This window comes from Aulonocara sp. 'chitande type north' Nkhata Bay, linkage group LG7 (assembly GCF_057382095.1).
Source record: "Aulonocara sp. 'chitande type north' Nkhata Bay isolate Kocher_YH1m ecotype deep benthic linkage group LG7, A_spYH_male_GT1.1, whole genome shotgun sequence".
NCBI classification, from domain to species: Eukaryota; Metazoa; Chordata; class Actinopteri; order Cichliformes; family Cichlidae; genus Aulonocara; species Aulonocara sp. 'chitande type north' Nkhata Bay.
The window spans coordinates 55,862,606-55,876,508 of NC_141350.1; the positions used below are offsets into that span (position 1 = coordinate 55,862,606).

Consider the following 13,903-nt stretch of genomic DNA (forward strand, 5'->3'; position numbering starts at 1 on the left):
ATATCCTGGTGTAACACCATCAGCCGTTCTCACTCTAAGGATGTTCCAAGAGTTGAATTTAAAAAAAGAGTATACATCTCTTAAACCCTGTGAGTGGGGCATCCACCCTGGCACCATATTTCATCCTGAGTGTTTCCTTCTCACAGGAATCACTGCTGAGGTATTGCAATCCTTAACCCTAACATATAACTCCAACTCCATGCTGTTCCAGTGTGGGATTCTCTTCACAAGTATTGATAATAAGCTGGCAGAAAAAAAACACATTCTGATGAACATTAATACATTAATTGTTTTTCCCCAGTAAAAGTTCCTTTTTGACTTTTCTCTAAAACACAGGGTTAGAGAAGAAACGATAAAGATAAAATATATAACATAATAAAATAAATATAATATATAAATAATAATAATACAATAAATAAAAAGACTAAATGCTTAGTTTGAGGATGGCTATTAACATTTATACAAATAAATAATGTTGATTCCAATTCTCTGAGGCGACTGTTGTGATTTGGCGCTATATAAATAAAACTGAATTACTTTATCTCCTGCCTAGCAGCTCCATGTTCAACATCCTTTGTCTAATATAGCCACCATCCTGCCGCTGCACATCTAAACTATCTCAGCTCCACCTCTTTGTCTCCAAACCACTGAACCTGAGCAAAACCCAGTTAATGATGGAAATAACCTTGCCATGCAAGTTTAAGGTTGCACGCTCTAATATGTTTTGACAAGCATAGTAAAAATGAATGTGTTAACAGAGGATTCTGTTTAAAAGCTGCTCTTTTTATTCATTTATCTACTTAAAAAAAAAAGTTGGTGAAGGGCCGTATCATGGCATTTTTTTCACTATGCTAAATTTCAGTTTGCATGCAGTGAAATCAATGTACAAGTGACAATGCAATAAATTAGCATATAATTTACATTTGAAAAAAAAATTAGTAACAGTGTACCAACAATAATACTGAATACAAAATATATGCAGCTAATCACATGATGCTTTTCATTTCGCTTGCACTTCAGATACGTTTTGAAGCAATGTGACATTCAAACATCCAAGTTCACAGCAACGAGTACCAGTTTGATTAAGTTGTCTTTTCTTTTTCTAAATGGAGCTTCTTAATCCCACAGCCAGTAGATGAGTCAGTTCAAGCAGTTTGAATTCTGCTGTCTTTGAATGCAGCATCCACCATTTTTTCCAACAAAATCTGCTCAGCACTGTCATTCTGAAGGTGGCTACAAAACAAAACAAAACAAAACAAAACAAAAAACGTAGCAGCAGCAAAATTAGAACGTCGGTTTTAACAGCTCTGACAAGATCCTTACACACTCACTTTAATTGCTGTTCCCCTTTCACAACCCAAACGTCACCTGGGTGAAGTGATCGCTTTCGTCCGGGGGGGTGACTGTTTTGTTGGCTGCACAAGCAACAATACACAGTTGACAATGAAAATTCCCAGTGTGAGGTATAGACAGATACAAACTAAACGATAACATGACCAGCATTAAATCAACAGAAATTTTGACAAGTATATATATATTTTTTTTCATACTGTTTGGATCCAGCCTCACTTTTCTTTTCTTATTAGCACACTGGAACGGGTTTGAATGGAAGCACCCACTTGATAGCACCAGAAGCCTGGGAAGGCCGGAAGCCTCGAAGCATAGCAGGAGGAAAGAGAGGTAAACACAGTATTTCTTGGAAATTAAAAAATAAAAAAAGTACAAGAGCAGGGCAAGCACCACTGAGTATGCTGTTTTTGTTTTGTTTTTTTTATTCATTTATGGGACAAAGGTGATGATGATGATGATGATGATGATGATGATGAACATGATGGGGGTAGGAGGCAGAGTGTGGAGTCTGTGAGTAGCAGAGTGAAGCCAGCTGACATAGCCTGGTAACAAAAGTGGTGTTTGCATGTATATTTAACAGGAATATCTCAATATTTGTGAAACAGGCCTGTTCACTTCCTTGTGAATGATCCCACACGTTAGCTTAGTCTAAAAGGCTGGAAGGTTGGAGAGATGCCTTCTTATTTTGTCCCATATCACATTTTTTTTTTTTTTTTGGGGGGGGGGGGGGGTTCATTAGAACAATTTTTAAAAGTGTGTTTTTCAGTTTCAGTTTCTGATGTACATGACCAGCTCCAAAATGCCTAGTTGGTTTTATTATGTGCCAGTGGGCATCTTTGATGAGAATGAATGGGTAGGCTACATTTAGTTCATTAGTCCCCCTTAAAGCATCAACTTCACAAGTCAGGCAGCCTGTGATTAACCTCCCATAAAGCCAGAAGTGTTCAACAATATTGACAACCAAATCTTCAAATTAAGTCTTTGCTTGCATTGGTGGCTTCAAGCAGATACAGTACTGCTTATTTAAAGATCACAGAGCTAAATTAAACAGACATATTAGCTGTTGCAAACTGTTGCTGAACTGGTCTTCATACGACATTTATATGGAACTGGTTTTGTACTAAAGACAAAAGCAACATTATAAACACTTACTGATTTATGTCCTAATTTACATTTAAATGGTGACTTTTAATCATCCTTTTTTTTTTTTTTACATTAAATGTTAATTGTAAATTGGTGAGCTTTAGATGTGCTAATAGGTTGATTCATGTCACCCTAGCTAGTCAGCATTTTCCCTCCACTTTTCCTAAGGTCTTAGTCAAACAGCTGTGCACACTAGTGTGCAGACCAGTTAATGACCTCCTGCCAACCCCCATGTGTATTTTACAACTGTTTGGCAACTGATTGCTGGAGGTTGCTGGCAGTCACTAGCATAAATTGGTCGCTGCAAGGGTGCTGGACAGAAAAATTCTCTGAAATTGCTTTGGACACTGACATTTTCAGCTGTTTTTTGCATGGAAGAAGTGGACTTACCAAGCAGTAGTGAAATGGTAAGTGTAACCTAAACATATGCTTTCAAAGTAAAAGTTACACATTCCAAAATATGTAGGTTGCAGCAGTAAGACACAACTTATTCTTTAAAAGCAAATAATTAATTAAAATGTCATTAAAGCTCAAGAAATAAATGTCTGCAGATAAGTTGGCATCTTTCATGCAAACTACAGGTGACCAAGGTGGCAATCTGCTAATAACTAAAGCAATCACAGGGACCTTTGCTGAGGATCACCCTATTTGTGTTGCCAGTATTAAACTGTGACTGAGGCCTGAGCTAACGATCGTCTTGCCCAGACCTCATATATCAATCTTTTCATGTAATCATTGGTAAGAAGGCCATTTTGCAAACTGCGGGTCTATTAGTTGACCTCAAAAAGATCCTTAAAGAGAGTATGTAATGGTGACTGCACTTTGACTCAGATGAACAAAACCTATAAATCCTTTAATACTAAACTGAGTAAGATGCTAGCAAAGGTCTGGTCACTAATTTTTCATGTGGCGTAGGCACCATTTGAAAAGATGACTTTGGTGATTTTGGGTGAACTTTTACCTGACTGTTAAGAACTAAGGCACCCAGCTGGGGGAAAAAAAGATTTAAAAATCTCCAATAACCACGGTGTATTTTTTGGCCCTGGATTAACATATGTATATAATATACAAATCCTTACAGTATACAAGGGTTTAACATATGTTACAGTATGTAATATTTTCACTCAAGCAAAAAAGAAACTGAATATGAATTCAATCACATTACATTCCCTTCCATAACAATAGGCTACTATCTGGCGAAAAGATGATCAGAGGACAATATATAAGCTCTGTTTTGGATTGTACAATAAATATACAGTACACCAACAGGGATTCTCTGTTGCATTTGAGCAGTAAATTGGTATTTACATGAAAAAAGTGCACCGAAGCCAGAAGTCTGCTCTGCCAATAGCACCATCACAGTCATCCCAAAGACAGGAGTCTCCCATCCCCCCTCTTCTAATCTCCGGGGTACATCCTCTGCGAGCGATGTGTCCAGCACTTTGGATTCGTAAAAAAAACAAACACTGAGGAAGACTAACAATGATATTAATAATTATTATTATAATAAAAGATAACATCACCAACAGTTAGTCTTCCGAGTTCCACTTCACAGAAGTGAAAATGTAAAAAACAAAAAAATAATGTTTGTGTCAGCATTATTGGCTGAGCAGTGGTTTAGATTCCACCACGACAGAGGGCAGGAGTATGGGGTATGATAAACAGGGAAATCCTCGCTTTTCTCCCGTCTTCAACATTGACAACTTTTTCATTCTTCCACTGGTTCAGAGTCGGGATGCATTTTCCAGTCTGCTGTTTTCTTCTCACCCTCTTAAGCACTGTATCCCTCCATCTTTCTTGCCTTTATGACCATCTTCTTGTCTCACTCTTGTATTCAAAGGGTCAGTGCCCCTGGCAAGTCTTGCAGCACATCTGTCTGAAGTACGCTCGACTGCAGAACTTGAACTTCAGTACCAGCGGGCAATAAGCCACTTTGTTTACATCTTTGCATTCTGTGGAGAGACAGAAAAGACCTCAGATATAAAGACAGCAAAAGAAAACATATCTTTTATTAGTCTGGCTATGTTTAAGAGGAAAACTCCTCGTCGTAGGAGCTGACTAAAAAAAAGACACACACACGAGAAAGTTTTTATACCTGACATAACACAATCATCTACATATTGTCACCTTTTAAGTAAAACCACCCCTATTTCCCTAGACTATATATAAATATATCTATTACATATATCTATCTACATGGCACTGTATTAACGTATTAACTGGTTGTGCCACCCTTAGCTTAGCTGGTGTGTTTTGGATTACTATCTTGCTTGATAACCCGATTGCGCTTAAGTTTCAGGTCGTCAACTGATGGTTGGACATTCTCCTTCGGGATTTTCTGGCAGAATTCATGGTTCCATCAATTACGGCAATTCATCCAGGCCCTGAAGCAGCAAAGCAGCCCCAGACCAGTACACTACTACCACCATGTTTGACTGTGCCAAATATAACAGGACTCAAACTTTCTTCAACTTTTGTCTTGTCAGTCCACAGAATATTTTGCCAAAAGTCTTTAGAATCATCAAGATATTTTTGGCAAATGTGAAACGAGCCTTTGTGGGGTTTTTTTTTTTTTTATCAGCGGTGGTTTTTGGCTTGAAATTCTCCAATGGATGCCATTTTTCTCTTTCTTATTGTTGAATCATGAAGACTGACCTAGACTGAGACAAATGAGGCCTTCAGTTAGATGTTGTTCTGGATTCTTCTGTGACCTCTTGGAGTTGCTGATGCACTATTAGAGTATATTTAGGTAAGCTGGCCTGCCCTCCAAGTTTTCTCTATTTGTGGATAATGACTCTCAACATGGTTCACTGGAGTCCCAAAGCCTAAGAAATGGCTTTGTAACCCTGTCCAAACTGATAAATGTCAATGGCATGTTAGTTTCTCAGCTGTTTCCTTAGATCATGAAATGATGTGTTATTTCTAGAGATTTTTTAGAGATCTGCTTCACTTTGTCAGACAGGTTCTCTTTAAGTGATTTCTTGATTCAGCAGGACTGGCAGTAATCAGGCCTGGCGGTGGCTAGTGAAATTGAACTCAGCTTTCCAAAAAATGTGGTTAATCACAGTTAATTCATGACTTAACAAGAGGGAGCCATTACTTTTTCATATAGGGCCAGGTAGGCTATTTTCTCCTAATAGAGGAAACCATTATTTCAAAACTGCATTTTCACAAGTAATCTTTGACTAATATTAAAATGTGTTTGCTGATCTAAAACATTTAAGTGTAACAAATATATATATATATATATATATATATATATATATATATATAATAAAAAAAACCTAGGAAATCAGGAAAGAAGCAAATACTTTTTCACAGCACTGTGCATCTTTTATATACATCTTGTTCTCATGGAATAATATTATCAATCATTTGAAGTATTTCCGAATTGAAAATCCAGTGATAGCTGACATGCTGACTCCAAATGTGTGCTACATCAAAATTCAAATGATATCTCATCAACACTAATAATATACAGTCATTTTTCTTTGCAACATTATATTTAATAGAAATAACACATATACATCTAGCTTTTGTTTTGCAGCAAAGGCAAACTTGATAAATAGGTTAAAATAGATGGTCAGAAGAGGTTGTGTATTTATTAAATACTTTCAGAATGAAGGCAAGTCATTAAACAGCGATGTAATGATAACATATGAGATATACAAACTGGACTAAACTGCTACATGAGAGCTTGTGGATCTCCCTCAGGTCTGAATAGAATAAAACTGCAACTATACTTGGATGCAGAGACTAAGACAGATCCTGGCCTCGTTCACTAACTGGGCTGGCTGCCATCCCTACTATGCACACTCACAGATACACAAATACACACACAGACTGCTTGCTGGATGCCAGACAGGCAGTGCTCTAAATGCCTTATCATGATCAGAGTGTCTTCCCTTATTAGGCTTTGGCCCCTGCCTTCTCAGAGCCAAATGAAACGAGACATTGCCTCACTGCTGTCCGTAAAGGAACAATTAGCCTACAGCTAATCCCATTAGCCAGCCTGTAAACGCTGCTCACGTTTTCCATTCAGGCTAATCGAAGGCCCCTTCTCTACATATCTGAATAGCCATCCATCATGTGTAAGTGTATATGGAGGGTTGAGCTGCTTCACTTTGACTAGGGGCCAACCTCACTGGAAAGATTAATGTTGCTGGCAAAGTGTAGAAGAGCGTGTCATCCAACTGTGTTTAGGTCATAGTAGAACAGTGAAGATGAAGATAGAGATAGTTTATAACCTTTTCAAGTGGGGCTTTGTGTAAAAGCTGAGCACCTACAGCACAATATCTATGAGCATAAAGCAATCAACCTTTGCTTATAAAGAAACTGCAGATCAGAAATTGTCTTCTCGACCGTGACGAAAACTGCGAGAAGTAAACTTTTCGCACAAGCAAGTTCTTAACTGAACTTGCTTGTGACACGATGGCATGTTTCATCATCTCACCATCACCACTGGAGATCGGGGTGGCATCGCACTTGCTCTCACACTGCTGCATGGTGGCTGGTCGGAGGGACTCTACGCAGTCATTCGATGGCTGTCCTGTGTAGGACAGACACTGTACCGTCCTCATCTGCTGGCCCAGACCACACTGTGCTGAACACTGAAACAAAGAGCACCAGACCAAAAGTCACTGTCAGCGCAACACCATATTTAGCCAGTAAATTTAACAAGTTAAATGAGGACCATCTTTTCTCTGTGACCCTGAATACTAGGCAGGGAGTCTGCGCTCCCTCATGGACCTCCACACACATAGTAATCCCGGCACATGCACACATACACTGTACGACCTGATCCAATCAAACAATCACCGGGGCACAAAGGGAGGGAGCACACAGAGCCAACCAGAGTCACCTTCCTCAATCTGAATTCATTTTCCTAAATTTGAGCAAACAGGTCAAATGAGGTTGAAAAGGTTACCTTTTGGCATTCTCTTAACTTTATACTTGTTGTGAGTCTTGTTTTCCTTTTCTTTCCCTCTGCTCATTTCTTCTTCACCCTCTGAAGGCTTTTGCAACATCTTTTTTGAAAACTGCTTGTCAAGGGATATTTTGTGCACAAGTATATTAAGGGTTTAGACTGGTTAGTAATTCTGCTCATGATCACAAAAAGAAACGTGAAGCTCTCTTCAAGCTTTTTTTCCCCACATTTAACTATTATTACATTTATTTATTTGCTTATAATAATTTGTATCAAAAATCTTATTTGCAAAAAAACAAAATAAAGAAAGACATTCCCAAACAAAAATGTGAGAAAGATAGCAAAATTTGTTGTTTTTATGCTTGCCACGTGTGCTGAGCTTGATGTCACATCCTTTGTGACACATCATATTTGTAACGCTTCAGTCACTTGTGCACCTCTCGATTTTTGTAACCTAGCACAGGTTGCAGACACCAGTGTAAGATTGTGTCAGTTTTTACTCCATTTTATTATATTCCCGTGAATTATATGCCAGCAAAAAAATAAAAATAAAAAACCCGAAATAAACACACATTTAAACAGTCTTTGCTTCAGGTTTGGATTTCTTCTCTTCCTAGCAGTATCATCTGAGTGGGGAAACCTACTGTTCAGGAGAATGCTGCAACGGCTTCCTCCGAATGAGCGAATGAGGCGGTGCAAAAAGCGATCAATGCAGAGGGTATACTGGCACCTAGAGTGGCTTGATATAGGTTTGGGCAATAGGACAGCTGTAATGGATTTCAGCCAGTTGGTCAATTTACTTTTTTTCCTAATTTTTTCTTGTTGTTATACTGAAATAAATCTTAAAATCTGCCTTGTATCTAAAGGGCAATCAAAAACATTTGACTAACAGGAACACATCTGTTTCTGCTGCAATACTGAAATTGTTTGGAGTTTTATTGCTAAAAATTATTATTATTATTGTTGAATCATGAAGACATGAATCATGAGGCATCTTGAAGTTTTTTTGTTTTATTTTGGGTTCTTTTGTGTCACTGATGTTTTAATTTTGGTAGGCTGACCACTGCTGGGAAGATTTAGCACTGTTCCAAGTTTTCTCCATTTGTGGACAATGCCTCTCACTGTGGTTCACTGGAGTCCTAAAGCCTAAAAGCCTAACAAACAGCTTTGTAACCCTTTCCAAACAAATGCATTTCAATGTCTCTGTTTTCAGCTGTTTCTTGAGATCGTGGCATGATGTGTTGTTTTCTAAGACCTTTGAGCCTAGGTTCGATTTAAGTGATTTCTTCATTCAACAGGTCTGGCAGTGATCAGGCACGGGTTCGGCTGGTGAAACTGAGCCCAACTTTCGAAAAAAAAAAAAGAAAAAAGGGGGGGATCCAATTACTTTTTCACGCAGAGCCAGGTAGATTTGCTTAGATTTTCCCTTAATAAATAAAATCACAATTTAGAAATTATTTTGTGTTTATTTGGGTTATCTTTGACTAATATAAAATTTGTTTGACGATTTAAAACATTCAAGTGTGACAAATATGCGATAAACAAAGAAATCAGGAAGAGGGCAAATACTTATTCACAGCACTGTATGATGATGATGATGATGATTGCAGCATCCTTTCCAGTAAAAAAAAAAAAAAAAAAAAAATCCAGCCAAGTGAAGAACGCTCTTAAGAGGCAAGCATATAAGTATCCAAGTCCTCCATGATCCACAATGAAAACACTTAATGAGAGCAAATAAAAGCCATTGAACAACTGATGTTCCAAAACATATTGCATCAATGTTACGCACTGACATGCATGACTTGTCTAATGGTGCTGGGAGACTAGTTCTCATTGAATGATTTTTTTTTTTTTTTTTTTGGCAAACTTAAGATCAAATGACCCAAGAAAAAAGAGAAACTGCAGTAAAGGACTGGCAAAGTAGTCGCAAAGGACGAATCCCATTTTTTAGTGATTTCTATTAGGTTCAGGCAGGAAGCCTGAAAGATTCTCCAAGAAGTATGAGTTTTTTATTTATGAATACGGTAAATTGTCCAAATTAAAAATGGCTGCAATTCAACAAAGATTAATGTGATATTAATGTCCCACTGCTCAAACTACAGCAGAAATTCTGCACTTTAAGGCTGTACTCATAATATAACTGTAAATTTGCTTTGTTGGTGCATAAAACATTTGCTTTGGTAAACACAAAATGCGCTCCTGCCTCTTTATATGCTAGTTGTTATAAAAAGTGAGATTGGCCTTGTGGGCAGCCGCTAATCTCCTTTGTAGAAGGAAAAAAAACAGACAGAAACAAACTAGTAAAACTAATAAAAAACAAAAGGTGTAGGTGCCAGCACACTTTCGACTCTATAATGGAATTGTTCATCTGAGCTGATGCTGGAAAGGCTGAGAAAAAACACACCTGTGAGCCATAACTATGTGTGTGTGCTCATATACGAGTGTGTGAAATAAACCCAGTCACCCCCCACCTCTTTCTGTCACCTTCACAGATTCTCTCTGGCTGCCTTAGATCAGTGAGCCTGCATGTCATCCCTTCCCAATTAGAGAGTCTTTATTAGGGCCCGCTGCAAGCTATGACAGATGGCGTACGTCAGTGGTGTAACTTTAGTGGGATTTGAACTGGAGACCTTTTGGCCTGGGAGACTGGGATCTTGGTAGCTGGCAACAATCCCCCCTTTCTGGCACTTTGAGGGTCAGCTGGCCAGAGAGGGACGAGAGTAGTGGAGGCTAAGCTTGTAATTACAGCCAGAAAAACAGAATAGGTGGGGGAGAGAGCACACACACACACACACACACACACACACACACACACACACACACACACACACACACACACACACACACACACACACACACACACACACACACTTCTACAGTGTGTCAGAAAGCGCTGTGTAAGGGCAGACTCCAGCTGTTGGTCTATGAGGTATTAACTTTGGCTCAGCATGGCAAGAAGCCTGTCCTTTGATGAACTATGTTGAGGTTAACATTTTGGTCTGCTTTGTTTATGGCTCAGACTAAATTGTAAAGGTGTGTTATCGATATTTGTGTGTGTTAACGGGCATGTGGCAGATATGAAAAGAACCCAGAAAGCTATGACTTAAACTGCCAGACTCTCAACCTTTGACTTCTGACCTGATCAGCACAGCTGAAACCATGACATCACCTTCATCAGAGCGCACAATCCTTGCACAATTGCCTTCTAAACATCAGAGCACACTGTTTAAAATTCCACTTCTACACTGAGTTACTAACAAATCCTACAAAATAACAAGCCATACTTTTTGTAGATACAACTATCTCTGACGCACGACTTTTTGGCGTCCTCTCAGCAATATGAGTCAGCTGTGTTGTAAAGTGTTGAGCAGCTTTTTCAGAGCATACTAAGTCATATCAGGGTGAGCCCAAAACTTCTATTCCTCTGTCTTCCTCAAAACCCTGTTCCTGGAAGTGACAGAGAGGCCTCGTCTGGGGTGCAGATAAACTTCAAACAGCCAAGAAGATATTACTGCTGCCGATCACATACTCCAGGCCTGTTTTAACTCTTGGAATCACAAACACAAACACAGCCTCTATGCACTCACATGCGTCACAGGCCTGATTGGAATCCCCAGTATTTCATCCAGGTGTAAATGATACAAATCATTCACCTACACATGGAGTTTTATCTATGGAAACTTTGTCTTTTAAACATGCCAGTAGGATTAACCGCCATACTGTTGTGGAAGAAGTTAGAGAGAGACAAGGTCCTACCTGTCCCCATTCACCAGGGATCCAGCGGGGAGGAGGACAGCGCCCTAAAGTGCAGCGCATTCGGACTTGAGGTTTGTTATGGATCGAGCAGCGGGCAGGCGGAAAGGTCTTGGTGAGGTCGCTGCTCTTACACAAGGCAATGCGGTGCTTAAAGCCAGGACCACATTTAGGTGTGCACTACAGAGGGAAGGAAAGGTGTTAAACACATATCTTGACAGTGCAATGAGTTACAGAAAAACACTTATTATTACTGGCCTTACCTCGGACCAATCCAGAGTGACCCACTTTGGAGGACAGGACTGGTTGTTGCAGGACTCTCTCTCGATAGGCCGATGAGTCAAACAGTGAGTGTCCTCCAGTGTCTCCTCCTCAGCGGGACCAATCTTCCTGATACAGAGGACTGTCCTCGTCCTTATCCCTCCATCGCACGTCTTCGGACACTCTGACCAGTCTCCAATAAACCATCTGGAGGATGGAGCAACCAATGCTAACAGTTTTGTTGTAAAGTGATTTCACGAGGTTATACTCACTATAAACACACATTAAATAACTTTACTATAGTCACATTGCCAAAGAGGGAAAGAAGCAAACTACTCCAAGGCATCAAACATTAATACTTTGCAGTATCAAGAGTATTAATATATATATAGTAAAAAAAGGTAAATATGGCAACTGAGGGGCCTAGCCTGGCTTTTTTAAATTAATGTACAGACAAGACAGTGGTATCACTGGACAAAAAGAAAGAGCATAAAGTATTATAGGTTTTTTTTTTATAAGACTATTAAATAACCGTTTTAATATTTTGAAAGCTGTCTTTTGTAATATTTGCTGTAATATCCATTCTCATCAACATAAAAGAAAATTATATACCACAAGAAATTACACACTTTTTAAAGAAGTTTAAACTTGCTGCCTGGCTGACAGGTAACTAATGCTGGGGAGTGCATTTTAGTGCTATGCCATGTCAGGATGATTAGCTTTAGAACCTGAGAAAATTAGACCCAGTCATATTCAACCCCCTCCAGACTTTAGAATTAATATCATAAAACTGCACAGACAACAGTCCTCCAAACACATCCAGCCTGTGAGATATTACATCATCTAAAGGAATGTATACAGAATTAACGACATGTTCAAACATCTGTGTTAGCTTTCATTACCGGCGCCCATAAAACCCTGGGCTATTCTAAAACAATTGTGTTTACATGGTCTCCTGTAGTCGGCCTTTCCTGACGCTGCAAAAGGAGTGTTTGCCTTCCTAACAAACACAAATGCTGCATGAGCGCTCTAACTCCACACACACACACACACACACACACACACACACACACACACACACACACACACACACACACACACACAGCCACGGCCTTCTAGTACTAATCAAAATAAATGCGATACCACAAGTCTGCGACCACTGAATACAGATGTGAAAATAAATTACCCAAGACTGCAGTCTGAACATATGAAGACAAATTACCGCTGATACAGTAGATTTACAATACTATCAGTTTTTTTGGCTGACACCCAGCTGAAAGACACTGGCGCTCCCTCTCATATACAAATAATTGTCAGCTAGTCTGAAACTAATTAACCTGGTGCATTTAATCCCTCTTTTTCCAGACATTATTGAAGTGAGTCTGGCCATTCTTCCAGCTACAGCGAAGGGATTTACAGACATTTGGCCACCAAACACAAGTTCATATTCCACCTGTATACGTGTGTGTTACCCCTCGAGGTTTGGTAAGGATGCCAAAACAATCAAACACAGGTGGTCATTTTCAGAGCTCTTATTTCTGGCATGAAGCAGATATTGAAAATAGTTAACATATGAAGTTATAAATCACGGCTATTTTATTTTATTATTTTCTTCCAAACACATTTTACAACTAGGGCTCATTGAAGGCGAATTAATATCATGAGTCAGTCTCATTTTTATGGAGGCTTTTTCTTTTGAAAACATTAACTTAGGTTGCTATACTCTGTGTTTTCATTATTGTTTTTATATTAACAATGCATTAAATGTTAGTACATAATGCAAAAGATCCTGATCATACCAAAATGATGAACCTACAGAGAACTACCTTGTCAAAAAAGCATTATAGCATCCATCCATCCAGGATGGAACGTATTGCAGCTGCCATAGGGCGAAAGCCGGGGTACGCCCTGGACAGGTGGCCAGTCTGTTGAAGCCTAACACAGAGAGACTGACAACCATTCAAACTCACATTCATATCACCAATTAACCTAACCCTGCTAAGTGCATGTCTCTGAACAAGCTGGAGTACCCAGAGAGAACCCAAGGAGACCCATTCAGGCAACAGTGCCAACCGCCGTGCCACCACGATGCCCCTACATGTTTCAGCAAAATGTTTTGGGTTCATACCCTGTAGTGCTCCAGTTACCAACTAGTTGATCACACGAAGCATTTAGTGGGATGAGACCGAAAACAGAGCTAAAGGTAAGCAAATACATACTTAACGTTGCATTAACATCATCACAAATACAGCGATTAGCATCTATACACATTTTATGCACTCCATTTGCATTTGTTTCACATCATGACCAACATAAATTAGCAGTACGCAACTTAACAATCAATAACATTTGTATACTGGGCAGAATTTCCTTCAAGTCAGCACTAAACACAGAATGAAGAATTAGAATAAGCACCGGAGATGAGTTAACTTGAATGCTAATATGCGATCTAGCGTGGGAAAAGCCAAG

At 39.2% G+C, this 13,903-nt stretch overlaps 1 protein-coding gene across 6 annotated transcripts in view; it reads right to left on the reverse strand.

Annotated features, from left to right (window-relative positions):
- Positions 1-1,087: 1,087 nt before the first annotated feature.
- The window catches only part of adamts6 (ADAM metallopeptidase with thrombospondin type 1 motif, 6), a 76,054-nt gene continuing 63,238 nt past the window's right edge, over positions 1,088-13,903 (reverse strand). For 5 of the 6 annotated variants that reach the window (XM_086301445.1, XM_086301447.1, XM_086301444.1 and 2 more), the window contains 3 exons: positions 11,437-11,641; positions 11,177-11,353; positions 6,807-7,103 (listed from right to left, as the gene is read on the reverse strand). In XM_086301445.1, the coding sequence (XP_086157571.1) occupies positions 6,807-7,103; positions 11,177-11,353; positions 11,437-11,641 (679 nt within the window). Of the gene's footprint in view, positions 4,446-6,806; positions 7,104-11,176; positions 11,354-11,436; positions 11,642-13,903 lie in introns of those variants that run through there. The other variant, XM_086301449.1, reaches the window with a different exon arrangement.